The sequence below is a fragment of the Rattus norvegicus genome, chromosome 4 (assembly GCF_036323735.1).
Source record: "Rattus norvegicus strain BN/NHsdMcwi chromosome 4, GRCr8, whole genome shotgun sequence".
In the NCBI taxonomy this organism is placed as follows: domain Eukaryota; kingdom Metazoa; phylum Chordata; class Mammalia; order Rodentia; family Muridae; genus Rattus; species Rattus norvegicus.
In genome coordinates this window covers 73,435,261-73,452,180 of record NC_086022.1, presented here as the reverse complement: position 1 = coordinate 73,452,180, position 16,920 = coordinate 73,435,261, and the positions used below count along the sequence as shown (strand labels likewise).

Below are 16,920 nucleotides of genomic sequence, written 5' to 3'. Positions count from 1 at the left end.
TTTCATCCGGGATTGTTTCCCCTCTGACTTTCTCACTTAGTTAATTCTCACTTGAAAAGCAAGAGTGAAGCCCTGCTGTCAGGATCCAGTATGGCCAGAGTTTCTACTGAGCTCAGTCCTTCTGGATGCACATGTTGAGTTTGATTGCTTTTATTTCTTCATTCACTTTGTATATCTGTTTTCTTCTGTGTATCCAAGGCCTTCCATAAGCCGTGATGATGCACTGTTAGTCAGAGGCGTGCTGTAGTGCACTAAGTTAGCATGTTCACCATCCGAGCCTTTATACGGGTGCCGGAAGGGACTATGACCTCCCAGCTTTGCATGCTTCTCAAGTAGCCTGCCCCTTTGCTCTATCTCCTCTTGCTGTATGACTTGTGTCCATACATTTCTATCGCTACCCATCTCAGGAACCATCGCGCTGAGTTGTTAAGTTCGTCTCTCCCCGGATTGTTATACTTCCTAAAAATCAGATGAGCCACACACATAAACGTAAATCTTGTAGATTTAGGTGAAAAGAGAAATAGGAAAAAATAATTTTAAGTCTCTTTGAGTAAGAATTATTCGAATGAACCTTATTTCAAAATATAGCCAGTTCGTGGTGCAGTGAGGTGCCCTTTCTGTTTCCTCAGAGTCTAGGTTAGAGTTTACACTTACTAATGACACAGCTTCATCTCCCGTAGGCAGCGTCACATTTGCCAGCGTCCACGGTGATACGCAGCTTAGTTGGAGAGGACAGGTTCCTGAAGGCTTCACCTGTGTTTGTTTTCTGAGGTACTTATTTCTCACCATACCTGGTTGACTTTCAGTGAATATCTATAAACACATGCATGAATGAGTGGATGCCTATAGTGTGTGAGGAGAGTTATTAAGATGACTGATGGAAGCCATAAATAATATTAATACCTCTTACAAGAAGGGCTGACTATGTTAGCTACAGAAAGGACCCTTAGGCCAGAAGATTCTGCATATCACAATCACAGTAGGGCAGTGAGAACAGACTTTGAAGAGGTAAATTCCCAAAGGATTGTTGTTAGAGACTGCTAATAAAGGAAATGAAAAGGACTCCGTCTCTATCCAAGAACCGCTTTCCAGCTAAGACTTGAATCTGGAGCACTTGACAGTCAGCCTTTTCACATGCATGATTACACAGAAGAGCATCTTCCGTATAACCATGATCTAATTTATAAGCATGTGCTGTGCTACAAACAGAAGCCAAGAGTCTCATTTAGTTTTTTACTATTTAATAAAATTTCATTTAGTGTAGATAGTGCAGTCATTATGGGCAATGATCTGGTATGATGTAATAAAATGTGTAATATGCATATTCTTGGACCTGGTGACTATCCATTTAGGTATTTGACATCTGGACAGAAGATATTTCTTATGTGTATAATCATGCATGCAGATGCTAATTGTAGGATTATTAAAATATAAATCTTTTGATGAATTTATTAAATCTGTATGACTCAGATGAACCCAGTAAACTGGATTTATATTTTAAGTAGAAATCTCTTATATTTTAATATTCAATTATAAAAGAAAAAATTTGAATACTGCATTTAAAAATTTAGACACTGTGACATAGTATTGCATACTGTTCACGGTAACAAGCACACACTACATAAAATAAAAGGAAACACTAACCACAAGCTGGGAGAATGAAACTTATGTCCAGAATAGTATGGACTGCAGATGAGGATGGGGTTGTCAGGATGGGATGGCAGTCCAGTGAGTAGAAACCCTGTAGTTGTACAGCCATCCCAAGGGTTAGATCATGGCACTTGTTAGAGTTGGGTGTAGGGTAGAAGGGCATTGTCCTCTCCATTCATCACTATATTTAGTGTATAAGATGCATTTTATACATTTAGGATATTTTGTTAGAGCATTCCTTTAGGTGTAGGCTTTGTAATTTTGAAAGTGAAAATTTACGTTTAAGCCCCAAGATACATTTTTCCTTTTCATTTTCCCTTATTTGCTAGAAATGGAGGCATAGATGGAGATGCACATCCCTTTGTGGTATGCAAGTCCAAAATGGCATTTAAAGTCAAATCTCCTTTGTTCTGTATTTCAGGGTAGAAATCTAGTACTGATTCCAACATGGAAAATGCTTGTTCAATGCATTGTCCCATGGGGCATTTTGTGTCTACACAAGTTAAGATTAGAAAATGGTGAGTTAAAAAACAAATCTGGCCTGGCCTGGATTTCTGAAAGGTATTTAGGCCGTGCTGTGTTCAGTTCAGGTCAAGCACGAATGGGACACCAATGCCCCTGCAGGATATTGCATCAGGCTTGAGGGGTTTTAGGAGAGGGAGTAACAATGAGAGAAGGAAAGAGACCAGGTAGGAATCCTCAGGACATTGAAACAGTTGAAAGATGATTAGTTTACTGGATACACATTCACCGTTGGGGTGGGAAGATATAATACAATAAAAACATTGCATATGTCTTACAAGTTACCTATTAAGCCTGATTTTAGTTCCAAACCAGCCTTAATTACTAAAACTGAAGTGGTGGACCTGACCCTATGATAAAGAGGGGCATTACTCAAAGAAGGGACATTCCATTGTATCCTTGTGTCCTTGTCTTGTCAGGCGTCTTTGGTACATCTTTTTGCAGGGTTAGTTTTCCCAGCACCGTCACAGACTCACTGCAGTGAGTTCCAAGTTCTGCATCGAGTGTTTCTAGTTACTCTTTCTATCGAGCCCTGCCAGTATCCAGTAATCCATGGAGGCAGTGGCTGCTCTGTACCTAGATCTGCTCCCTCTTCCAGTTCCATTCACAAATCAGGTCACTAGTTCGAAGCACGCCATGCCCTAAAGGATTAGACACTGGCGGATGCAGAAGCACCTCGTCCTTCAGCATGCCAGTGCCAATAAAAGTGACTTCAAGCTTTGACAGCTTCAGGCTTTATCCCTTCCCTTCCAAGAGAACACTGAAGTAGCTCTGGTGGGCTTAAGATATAATCTCCTCTTGTTTCTGTCCTGTATTTTGTTACATTGGAAACACATGTGCCTTACAGTTGGCTGTAAGATTGCCCTTCCTGAGTCTTACATCTTAAGCCGAAGTTGCCTCATCCCTCATCCCTCATCCCTACTTTGCTTTACTGAACAATTTTAAATACTTGTTGGTATAACACTTGGTATAACCAACTGGAGCTAGAAACTAATTTGGGTATCAAATATACTTACTACAATTTCCTTATTATTTTGGTTGAGATTTTGAATATTATGTCGAAGGGAGTAGTAAGTGTTGACATCCTTGTCTCGTTTTTGATGTTACAGGAAAACTTCAATGTCTTACATGTTAAATTAAAACAATGCTAACTATGGATGGTTCAAGTGTGGCTGTTATTGTATCAGGCTACATTCCCTTCTGCCTTTCATTTTAGAGCCTTTTACATGGGGTTTTACTTGTTTTCAGATGCTTTTTCTCCATCTCCAAAGGATTGCATAGTTTTGCTCTTTGTCTTTTTACTCGATGTTCTGCACTTACTGACTGGCATACCTGAACTACCCTGTTACCTCAGGGACAAGTCTCACTCAATGATGGTAAATGATCCATTTATGTGTAGTTGAATGTGACAATTAAACTTGCACTAAAGAATTTTTTAGCTTATTTTCATTAGGCTATTATTTATTGTACTTTTCTTAGAATGTCCGAAGTTCCTTATTGAATAAATAAGCACATGTCTTTAAATTAAGGTTAATAATGACTTCCTTGTATACTGAATCTCTTTTTACTATGGTCTTAATGCTTTTATTTATTTACTTCTCAACTTACGTATCAGTTTATTGACTAAATGATGATCTAAAGCCAGTTATTTTTAAATGTTTGTAGAAGTTTCCCTGTGATTTGTTAAAGCTACGCTTTCTTCTTGATTTGTCTAAAGTTTAGGATTAAGGTTAGTCTCCCAGAGCTCTGGAGATGGCTCTGTAGGTAAGACCTCTTGTAGAACATATGGTGACCTAAGTTCAAACCCCTAGCATCTCTGTAACAAAAATCTGGGTATGGTGATAAGTAATTCCTCCTTGTAGGGTAGATTCCTGGAGCTCATGGACCAGCCAGCTCTGCCACAAGCAAACAGTGAGCTCCAAGTTCAGTGGGAGTCCTGCCTTAAGGGACTAGGGCAGAGAGCAGTAGGATACGTGACATTCTCCCCTGACCTCTGCACCGGCCCACACACTTGAAGATACCATGTGTAAAACACACACACACACACACACACACACACACACACACACACACACACACACAGAGAGACAGAGAGAGACAGAGAGAGAGACAGAGAGAGAGAGGATGAGAGAGAGAGACAGAGAGAGAGAGGATGAGAGAGAGAGACAGAGAGAGAGGATGAGAGAGAGAGAGAGAGAAAGAGAGAGAGAGAGGGACAGGGAGAAGGAAGGGGGAGGGAGGGAGAGGGGGAGACGGAGACGGGGAGACGGAGACGGGGAGACGGAGAGACGGAGACGGAGAGACGGAGACGGAGAGACAGAGACGGAGACAGAGAGACGGAGACGGAGACGGAGACGGAGACGAGTGGAAATTGTCCCTAAGACTTCTTGGAGATAGCCCATGTACCAAGAGCCATTATGTACTCTACGAATGAAAAAGAATGATCTCTTTAAGCTCCTTTGCTGTCTGCCTACAAAAAACCCAACTGAATGTTTGTGTCATTATGTGTATGTTTGAACTTGTACCCAGTTAGTCCTGCTTTTCTAGATAGACTACTTTTACTTTTACTCATAGCTTTCATGTACACTCTACCCCATTCCCACTGCCTGTTCCCCATTTTTTTCCTTTTAAAGCAGAGTTAGCTCATGAGTATGTTCATTAAAAAAAAAAGGTATTCAAGTTATATATTGAATTCTTGAGTTAGTTGCAAATATAAATATTAATCAATTTCTGGTTCCTGATCATTAAGTTGTTTGTTGATGTTAGATTGATAGTCTTACCTTGTAGGTGTAAAGATCATTCTCTGAGTAAGAGAAGAGAGATGTTTGCTGCAAACTTTCACTTCATAAACTCTTTTAAAATATGAGTATATTAATAGTTTTCAATTTATCAGAGAGTGAGAACAAGAGAGAGAGAGAGAGAGAGAGAGAGAGAGAGAGAGAGAGAGAGAGAGAGAGTGCGAGAGAGCATTGCTTTCCACTCCAGGTTCTGAGGCTTGAACTAATGTCTTCAGCCTTGCAAGGTAAGCACTTCGACTGGCTAAGCCATCTTACTTAAACTATTTTCATATGAGTATCCAAGGTATCAGGAAAGGAATAAGTATAAGCTGGATAGGTAATATTTTCTTCTTTCTGTATACGAAAAATTCAAGTGTCGCCTGTTTGTGTAACAGTTGTTTTCCTTTTGATGTATGCCACAGTGTGTCTTTCATTTGACAGATGCCATGTGTCTCTGGGACCTCCCTCTTGCCTTCAGGAAAGGGTGGAGGTGATTTACTAGGAAAGGAAGGAGCAAATAGACTAAGAGCTCCACCCACTCCACAGTCTCCTGTATTTATTTTATATTCATTCTATAGCATATTTTCATCAGCAAAGTGCTGAAAACATTACTTAAAGGCTGTTACATTTTTGCCAAGTAAACAGCTCCTATCCTTGACTCTTCAGTACCTGTTCCCCTGGCTAGTTACAAGCATTATTCTCTACTTTATTCATGGATATCTGACTCTTGTCTGCAAATTCTCACTGCCTCTTATGGATAATTGTACACTATGCAGCGAACTGGTCAACGGAAACTACCCCTTCGTAGGCTCACTGTTCATGGTGGAATGAATGGGATGGCCTATCCTCATGAACTTGGGAAATGAAATGATACAAACCACTCAGTGTCTCCCAGAGGGCATTCAGAAGGGCTTGTCTTCGGCTGTCACTAGTGTTAATAATTAAGTTATAGAGCCTTAAGTAAATAAGAGGTGGATATGTGATAGATGCAAAGTCAGTTTAGCTAGTATATAATTACTCTGACTTTAGGAAATGTAGCTTCTTAGTGATAGTCTTGTATTTAAATTGGAATGTTTTCAGAATAATGTGAGCAGTATTCCTTACAGCTATGTGTTATGTGACCTTTTCAGCCTGCTGAAGACTGGGTGTGCTCCTGTTAGAGCCCTGCTTCTCAACTTGAAATGACTGTGGACATAGGGCCTTAACAACTACAGTTGCCATAACCACAGCAGCAAGGTGTTGTTGACCTGTAGATTGTAGGGTCTAGGAATACTGAATGTTCTTCAGTGCTCCAGAGAAGCACTCAGAAAATATCACTAATGTGAATCATGCCAAGTCAACTGTGATCTCTTCCATGCTTGCCTTATTCACTGTGTATTGAGTTTATACTTGCTATTGATCAACTCCCCAAAGAGTAGCTGGTTACTAGTGACAGTGTAAGGATTGTGATCTTACTTGATTGTAACAGTCCATATTTAGTTAAATAAATATATACATATGTTCTTTATACATGTAAGATAATTTTATTTATCTATGTTACTTAGCATTTCTTATACAAAATGAGATTTGCCCATTTTTAAGAAAAATTTCTCTGTGCTAGGTGATACCCAACAGATGGTAAGTGTTTTTTGCGATTTCTTAGTAATTAGATAGTTGGTGACACCCAGAATTGAAGAGGTATTATTACAGACTTTATAAATAGGATTATGGAAAACTAGGTGTCATACTTCATCTCTGCAGTATATTATGAGGGAAGAATGAGAGAGAAAAGATAATAGAATTTACACAGGAATATTTACTAAAAGGTAATAAAAATCTCCATTATGTGGCATGAAGCAGGTCATTAGGGCTGGTGCAGAAGTATGCATGTTGATGCTCAGTATAAATACCACTTGATTTTCATTTGAAATAGGATAACTTTGCGTTAGGGACTTGACTAAAATTTAATGAGTATCTCACTTACTAGCTGAAGAATATTACAGATAGTGTGAGCTTACTTAATAATTGCACATAAATACACGATAAGTAAAACCCTCTATCTAAAACCCTGAAAAAGATCTCTAAACAGCAGTTAATTTTGTGTGCATTTCAGCACTCCTCTAAGAAAAGTATATTGTTATTTCTTTAGGAGAGAATATATTTCCATGCATTTCTGAGTAAAACCTTTTTTCTACATGAAATAAAGCCTTGGAAGAGAAAGCACACTAATCTATCTCTCTTTACCAAGTCCAGGAGCTAAATGACTAAGCTGCATCCAGGGCTTTCCTGGTGATTTACATACCAGGCAGAAGCATGATACCTCTGCTTTAAGAGCTTCTTTCCATATAGATTGCAGGACTCTGCCTCTCGGTTCGAAGTTAATATTTTCCCTAGTTGGGTTTTCTTGTTTTAAATGGCATAGACCCCAACTCAAACTTGCCTCAGCCAGGATGAAATTTATTGATTTAAAGAACTCAGACTGGTCCTGGCTTTAACTATGGCAGTGGGGACTCAGTGTATTCACACTTGTCCCCTTGCTTACTTAGGGTCCTGCTCGGGGTCAGGATGGCAGACTTCATAATTCCACATCCCCAGTCTCAAGGTTCATAGTAGCAAAAGAGGAAACCTGCCAATGCTCCTTGACTTTGGTTGGAAAACACCGTAGTTTCTGCCTGATTAATCCCTTTCCCCAAAATAGGGATTCTTCTCAATTATTCTTTTTACCATATATGTGTGTGTGTTTTCTTTTCCCCTCCTACATGCATGTACATAAACCCCCTACCCTTGTGTATTGGGAATTTATCCCAGGATTTCATACATACTAAGCAAGTGCTCTGCTACTGAACTATAACCTCAACTTTCTGTTTTCTTTTTGTTCATTTTGATGAGTTTGAAATCAAAATTAGATGTAGTTCATATTCCTTATGAACAAAAGTTTCATATCACAGCATTTCATCCATATGCACACATTTTATATTATATATTACCCATATATGTATATATTATGTATATTATATGTATAGGTAAATATCGATATACCAATAATTTTTATATATTGGTATACAAATGCACATACATATACATACACACATATAAACACTCAGTGTTAAACAGCTAGTGTAAGGAATAGAGAGATGGTTTATGGTGGAAATAACACATCTGTCTTGAAGGCCTTGATGAAGTACATTAACTTTTTAGGATGGTTACAAGACAGTTCTTTATTGGTGTTCTGTTCAGTAAAATTTCCCCTGTGTCAATGTGTTCAAGGTTCTTTCCTCCTTTCTCATCTACTAGGTTCATCATAACTGGTTTTATGTGGAGGCCCTTGATCCACTTAGACAGTTTAGATATGGGAGAAGATGGGGAGACTTACAGAGGGTCAGGAATTTGAAAGGAGGGTAGCAGTGTGTCAGGGGGAACTGGGGGGTAGCCACTAGAAAGTCCCAGATGCCAGAGACCCAACAGGGAGGACATAGCTGAAATACCCAGCAAATGGTAGATAGAACCCATAGAGACTATATCTAGTAGATAGGCACAGTCCCCAGTTGAGTGATGGGGCCACTCACCCACCTCAAAAATAATAATTCAGAATTCCTCTTCCTATGCACCTCACTTCCTTGCTTTATCTACATTGTCTTTCTGTCATTTCTGGATTTTTATGTTGATTTGGTGGTATATACCATAGTAATTTTGGTGATTTTTCCATTAGAATTCCGATTTGTAGGGATTAGTTTAAAAACATTGTGCTAGTCAGTGTTCGTAGATACTGGGACTAAAATGAACTCAGGTGTTTTATTTTAAGTAACTGAAATGGTGAAATTTTTATCTCTCCACCTCCTCCTCTTTCTGTTTTTTTTCATATAAATACTTGGAATTAGAATTACTTTAATAGTATACTTTGCAGTATGTAAAATTATTTCTCTTCAGTTTTATTCAACAGAAGAAAATTGAAATAACCAATTTACCTGTAATTGTGAATGTAGTTCTTTTTTGTTAATATTGCTAAATGCCGATTTAAAAACCAACACAAAGTTATGTAAAGTTCCAGAGTTGCTGAGATAGAAAAGTTGCTCCAGTGGTTTTCCGTGTATTTTAGTTTTCAGATGTTAATCAACCTGAAGCATAGTAAACAATTCTTCAACCATTACTGGACAGTCTGGGAACATTTTGCTCTATAAGCTAACGAACATTTTACATTAAGAGCTAACTGATGCAGGAATGCTTAGGACAATTTAAATTATGATGAATGAACATTTTGGGACCAATTTATTGTGATTTATCTGACTAGCCTTTTAGAATCCCCGCCCCTTCTGGTTCTGTTACATAGTCCTTCCCTTATTGGTTACATGCTTTTCAAATTGCATGGTGGAAAACTGTGCTATATTCTTCAGATATTTTGAAATTAATTTTATTCATATATTTGTAAAATTTGAAAATATTTTTGTGAATAAAACTTAAAAGAAGTAAAGAACATTTTTATGGTTCCTTATGGAAATCAAGGTGCTTTGAAAGTGGATTTTTTTCCCTTTAGAAGGAATAAATCCCTGTTTCTAACTTATGTGTAACAAGAGGGTAGTCTGTACATTTTTTTGAGTGATTATTCTAACTCATTTTTCTACTTATAACCTTGGTGATATGGATAAATTTAGTTGCTAAGTGTTTGTCTTTTCATACACTTCCATAAATGTTACATAAAATGTTAGAAATAATAAGTCTTCATTTTGTTTTCATTGAGAAACTAGGGGGAATTTAGCAGATCTGGGTGAGTTAAGTTCCTTTCTGTCTTTTCCTCTGATGAAGCCACTATCTGCTCATGGCAAATGAAGCTTTTCTTAGTCTGGAGGACAGACATACATTGGCTTCTTACTCCATTTTCTTGCACAGCAACAAGAGCTTGGATGCCTACCAAATAAAAATGTACCTGTTTTTTGTTTTGTTTCGTTTCGTTTGTTTTTGATATCACTGGGGACAAAACCATGCCTTACAAATGCTAGGTCAGTGCTCTATCACCGATCTTTATCCCTGGCTCTTAAAAGACTTAAATGTTGAATTCAGCTGATCTTTGCTATGTAATATAGTATGGAAATTGATATCTTTATACTTGTTAATTTTTACCAATTAAACACTATTTCTTACATTTTATATTGCCTTAGTAAATAAATTTTTACATAAAAGATCTCATATACTTGTTAATTTTGTTTATGGAGAATTACGTTTTATACTCTGAGGGTAATTACTGATCATTTGCCATCTGTTTCTATTAATCAGTCTTTTTATGCTCCCCAATCAGTGATATTTTGCTATTTTATGTGATTTCATTTCTCCCTCTTCACTCATGATGACTTTGATATGTAGGAAATGTGCCACAAATCCTATGAACGTCTGTTATATTCATAGCATAATATGAACTGGGTTCCAGTCATTATGAAGTGTTTAGGGTGGTTAATGAAACAGCCATCCCTCTGAATGGTTTGTATAGAAACTCTGCTTTCATTTAATATTTTGTGGTAGCTTGGGCTGTTCTTTTCTAAGAATGTAAAGTTCTCAACTTTTTTTTTACAGTATTTTATTTTTTATTTTTTTATTTTAATTTTTTATTATATATTTCTTTACTTATATTTCAAAGGTTATTCCCCTTCCCGGTTTTCTGTCCATAAGCTCCCATTCCCTCCCCTTCCCCCCCATACAGGTATTCCCCCTATATATCCCACTTATTGCCCTCTCCCATATTCTCCTACACAGGGGGTCCAACCTTGGTAAGACCGAGGGCTTCCCCTTCTACTGGTGCCCCAACAAAGCTATTCTCTACTACATAGGCAGTTGGAGCCCTGGGTCAGTCCATGTATAGTCTTTTGGCAGAGAAAACTTTTTATTGAATGCTCATTATCTTCATATGTTGTGACTAATGTATTATTAAATTACTAGTTGAGTTGTTTAAATGATCCTCACTCTATAATGAAAAAGATCAAGCTAAAACTTAGTGTATTACCCCCCTAGTCTGATTTTGTTTCATACATAACAGGGATCACAGAAAAAATAGACTTTGATGGGCTTTTCTGTCTGTCCCTAGAGTTTGTTAGGTACCCATTACATTCTCTCTCCTGATGTTAACATATCAAAAGTTAGAGTTGAATGTTCTAAATCTTCTTAAATCTGCACGTACTAGGGTGATAGGATGGTTTTTAAATGAAGAAATAGGTCAACAGAGTAATTCCTTTCTTCTGAAGCTATTCCTGTCTTGGGTATTTCCTTATGCTAATGACTTAGTGTGGAGGACATTGAAACTTTGGACTAGGAAAGCAGTTGAATGCTTTGAGTGGAACATCATGGGCTGCTCTATTTGGAGTCTGGAAGACAGTGCTGTTGAGAGTAATAGAGATAATGGAAACCAGGAGACAGGAATAAAGACTATTAGCAATTGGGCTGCAAGCTAGTCATGAAATATTTTGAAAAAAAAAAACAAAAAAACACAATCTGCCTATATTCTGCCACTTGCTTGAGACTAAATAAGAAAATAATGGACTAATTTCTTTGGTGGAGGAAATTTCAAGACAGCATAAACTTGGGGCTATGGCATCATTACTCATGATTACTCTTGTATAAATCAACAATGAAAAAGTAACCAATGTATTGAGTAGCTTTGATCTTAATAGTTGTGTAGGGGCAGAAGACAAGACATTGGTCTCTTAAAGGTAATGCTGTTAAATCACCAATGTCTTGCAACTACTCCTACTCCTTAGATAAAAAGCAGTTGAATCTTAATCCATAGGACAAGGATTTTTCTTTTTTTTTTCTTATAAAATAAGTAAATGAGGCTAAGGCTCTGTAAGTCAGAATGCTCAAATCTCGCATGAAATCTCAGAAAACCAGCAGCATGCACAGTTCTGCAGGAGACCTTTTACATATATAATATGGCTTCCACTTTAGTGCTTTTAATGGGATTCCTAACTGTGAAAATGAGAGGGACTTTATCTCTGGTGCCTTCTCTGGGGCTGGGTTTTTTTTTTCCTCATTGTTTTGTCCAGGTCTAATGTGTTAGTTTTTGTTTTTTCTCATTATATTTTATTTGAAATAATAGAATTAAAAACTAGCAACAAATTGGTCAAAAAACAGGTCTCAACAGATACAGAAAGATAGAAATAATCCCATGCGTCCTATCAGACCACCACGGACTAAAGCTGGTCTTCAATAACAATAAGGGAAGAACGGCCACATATACATGGAAGTTGAACAATGCTCTACTCAATGATAACCTGGTCAAGGAAGAAATAAAGAAAGAAATTAAAGACTTCTTAGAATTTAATGAAAATGAAGGGAAAACATACCCAAACTTATGGGACACAATGAAAGCTGTGCTAAGAGGAAAACTCAATAGCCCTGAGTATCTGCAGAAAGAAACAGGAGAGAGCATATATCAGCAGCTTGACAGCACACCTAAAAGCTCTAGAACAAAAAGAAGCAAATACACCCACGGTGAGTAGAAGGTAGGAAATAATCAAACTCAGAGCTGAAATCAAACAAGTAGAAACAAAAAGGACTATACAAAGAATCAACAGAACCAAAAGCTAGTTATTTGAGAAAATCAACAAGATAGATAAACCCTTAGCCAGATTAACCAGAGGACACAGAGAGTGTGTCCAAATTTAAAAAATCAGAAATGAAAAGGGAGACATAGCATCAGAATCAGAGGAAATTCAAAAAAATCATCAGATCCTACTACAAAAGCCTATATTCAACAAAACTTGAAAATCTGCAGGAAATGGGCAATTTCCTAGACAGATACCAGGTACCGAAGTTAAATCAGGAACAGATAAACCAGTTAAACAACCTCATAACTCCTAAGGAAATAGAAGCAGTCATTAAAGGTCTCCCAACCAAAAAGAGCCCAGGTCCAGATGGGTTCAGGGCAGAATTCTATCAGACCTTCATAGAAGACCTCATATCAATACTCTCCAAATTATTCCACAAAATTGAAACAGATGGAGCGCTACCAAATTCCTTTTATGAAGCCACAATTACTCTTATACCTAAACCACACAAAGACCCAACAAAGAAAGAGAACTTCAGACCAATTTCCCTTATGAACATCGACACAAAGATTCTCAATAAAATTCTTGCAAACTGAATTCAAGAACACATCAAAACAGTCATCCATCATGATCAAGTAGGCTTCATCACAGGTATGGAGGGATGGTTTTATATATGGAAAACCATCAACATAATCCACTATATAAATAAATTGAAAGACAAAAACCACATGATTGTTTCATTTGATGCTGAGAAAGCCTTTGACAAAATTCCACACCCCTTCACTATAAAAGTCCTGGAAAGAATAGGAATTCAAGGCCCATACCTAAATATAGTAAAAGCTATATACAGCAAACCAGTAGCTAACATCAAACTAAATGGAGTAAAACTTGAAGCAATCCCACTAAAATCAGGGACTAGACAAGGCTGCCCACTCTCTCCCTACTTATTCAGTATAGTTCTCGAAGTCCTACCCAAAGCAATCAGACAACAAGAGGAGATCAAAGGGATACAGACTGGAAAGGAAGAAGTCAAACTATCACTATGTGAAGATGATATATTTTTAAGTGATCCACCAGTTAAGTTCCACGAGAACTACTAAACCTGATAAACAACTTCAGCAAAGTGACTGGGTATAAAATTGATTCAAATAAATAAGTAGCCTTCCTCTACACAAAAGACAAACAAACCAAGAAAGAAATTAGGGAAACTACACCCTTCATAATAGTCCCAAATAGTATCAAATTCCTCAGTGTGACTTTAACCAAGTAAGTGAACGATCTGTATGATAAGAACTTCAAGCCTCTGAAGAAAGAAATTGAAGAAGATCTCAGAAGATGGAAAGATCTTCCATGCTCATGGATTGACATGATTAATATATTAAAAATGGCCATTTTACCAAAAGTGATCTACAGATTCAATGTGATCCCCATCAAAATTCCAATCCAGTTCTTCATAGAGTTAGACAGAACAATTTACAAATTCATCTGGAATAACAATAAACCCAGGATAGCTAAAACTATCCTCAACAATAAAAGGATTTCTGGGGAATCACTATCCCTGAACTTAAGCAGTATTACAGAGCAATAGTGATAAAAACTATATGGTATTGGTACAGAGACAGGCAGATAGACCAGTGGAATAGAATTGAAGACCCAGAAATGAACCCATACACACCTATGGTCACTTGATTTTGACAAAGGAGCTAAAACCATCCAATGGAAAAACGATAGCATTTTCAGCAAATGGTCCTGGTTCAACTGGAGGTCAGCATGTAGAAGAATGCAGATCGATTCATTTTTATCACCCTGTACAAAGCTTAAGTCCAAGTGGATCAAGGACCTCCACATCAAACCAGATAAACTCAAACTAATAGAAGAAAAAGTGGGGAAGAATCTCGAACACATTGGCACTGGAGAAAATTTCCTTAACAAAACATCAATGGTTTATGCTCTAAGATCAAGAATTGACAAATGAGATCTCATAAAGCTACAAAGCTTCTGTAAGGCAAAGGACACTGTCGTTAGGACAAAATGGCAAACAACACATTGGGAAAAGATATGTACCAATCCTACAACTGATAGAAGACTTATATCCAAAATATACAAAGAACTCACGAAGTTAGACCGCAGGGAGACAAATAACCCTGTTATCAAATTGGGCCCAGAGCTAAACAAAGAATTCACAGGTGAGGAAAATTGAATGTCTGAGAAACACCTAAAGAAATGTCCAACATCTTTAGTCATAAGGGAATCGTACATCAAAGCAACCCTGAGATTCCACCTCACACCAGTCAGTATGGCTAAGATCAAAAGCTGTGGCCACAGCAGATGCTGGTGAGGATGTGGAGAAACAGGAACACTCCTCCATTTTTGGTGGGATTGCAGACTGTATAACCATTCTAGAAATCAGTCTGGAGGTTTTTTAGAAAGTTGGACATTGTACTACCTGAGGACCCAGCTATACCTCTCTTGGGCATATACCCATAAGATGCCCCAACATACAACAAAGACACGTGCTCTACTATTTTCATAGAAGCCTTATTTTTAATAGCCAGAAGCTGGAAAGAACCCAGATGCCCTTCAACAGAGGAATGGATACAGATAATGTGGTACATCTACACAATGGAGTACTACTCAGCTGTCAAAAACAACGACTTTATGAAAACATAGGCAAATGGATGGAACTGGAAAATATCATCCTGAGTGAGGTAACCCAATCACAGAAAAACACACATGGTATGCACTCATTGATAAGTGGATATTAGCCCAAATGCTCGAATTAACCAAGATGCACAGAACACATGAAACTCAAGAAGGATTACAAAAATGCAGATGCTTCACTCCTTCTTTGTAAGAGGAACAAGAATACCCTTAGGAAGGCATAGGCAGGCAATGTTTTGAACAGAGACTAAAGGAACACCCATTCAGAGCCTGCCCCCCCATGTGGCCCATACATATACAGCCACCAAACTAGATAAGATGGATGAAGCATAGAGGTGCAGGCTGACAGGAACCAGATGTAGATCTCTCCTGAAAGACACAGCCAGAAAATGGCAAATACCTAGGCGAATGCCAGCAGCAAACCACTGAATTGGGAACGGGACCCCTGTTGAAGGAATCAGAGAAAGGCCTGAAAGAGGTAAATGGGCTTGAGACCCCATATGAACAACAGTGCCAACCAACCAGAGCTTCCAGGTACTAAGCCACTACCTAAAGACTATACATGGACTGACTCTGGGCTCCAACCCCATAGGTAGCAATGAATAGCCTAGTAAGAGCACCAGTGGAAGGGGAAGCCCTTGGTCCTGCCAAGGCTGGGTCCCCAGTGATCAGGATCATTGGTGGGAGGGCGGCAATGGGGGGAGGATGGGGAGGGGAACACCCACATAGAATGGGAGGGGGAGTGGCTGGGGGGGGTATTGGCCTGGAAACCAGGAAAGGGAATAACATTTGAAATGTAAATAAGAAATACCCAGTTTACTAAAGGTGGGGGAAAAAGTAGCAATAAGAATCCTTTCTTGAAAATTGATTTAATAATTCTAAAACAGTAATCTTAATACATATAATTATTAATACAATACTGATATTTGACATAATTGAAATGAGGTTTTATAAGTGAAAGAGTGTTGAAGGAGTGTCACATACGGAAGAAAGGTAAGAATGAAATATTTGGGGAAAGGTTGAGGGCAGGTAATGCTGTCACAGAAATGCTTATGTGGAATTCCCAGAGAGAGAAAGGCAGACAGGACGGAAGACAGAAAGTAATTGCATTAGGATGACTTAGATTCATTCAGAACTTGAGGAAGATGCTTCCTCAGCTTTGGGAAACATAGGTTGCTTAAGCATAATTTTCAAGTTCAAAACATCAGAGAAAAGGAAGGTCTTCAGTGCTTCCAGAGAGAAGACAAAGGAGGCAGAGAACAGTGAGACAGGCTTCCACTTGAAATTAGCCCTGTTACAGTGGCAGTCCAAAGGCAGCATGTTAACAGCAGAACACCTGACTGTCAGAAGCTCTGTCCTGCTGCCTTCGTAAGCCGGACCCAGCTTCTGTAATCAAAAGGGACAAACAGATGGAGAATAGGGTAGCACCCTCTCCACCTCTGTTCAGAAGGACTGAGAAGATACAGAGGGTCTGTGGTGGTTCTGTCTTCCTATGTAGAGTCATTTGTAAGAACAACAGAAATACCATAAGGTAAATGTCACCATCCGGGGTAGTGTGGCTCTGAGTGTTTGCTTTTCAGTGATGCTCACACAAGAGACTGACTGCACTGCCATCTTTACTGACATGCCTTGTTTTCTTTTTGTTGGAAGCTCTCTTAAGAGCCTGTGCTGATGGAGGTGCCAATCACTTATATGACCTCACTGAAGGAGAAAGAGAAAGGTAAGCTCCAACAGGTCAGCATGCTCCTCACTTCTGCTGCTCCTTAACTTTAATCATTCTATGGTTGTTGTTGTAAAAATAT

At 38.3% G+C, this 16,920-nt stretch overlaps 1 protein-coding gene across 4 annotated transcripts in view; it reads left to right on the top strand.

Moving 5' to 3' along the window:
• Positions 1–16,920, top strand: part of Tpk1 (thiamin pyrophosphokinase 1) — a 387,559-nt gene that overhangs the window by 105,503 nt on the left and 265,136 nt on the right. For all 4 annotated transcript variants that reach the window (NM_001134994.1, XM_063286677.1, XM_039108343.2 and 1 more), the window contains one exon: positions 16,769–16,838. In NM_001134994.1, the coding sequence (NP_001128466.1) occupies positions 16,769–16,838 (70 nt within the window). The remainder of the gene's footprint in view (positions 1–16,768; positions 16,839–16,920) is intronic.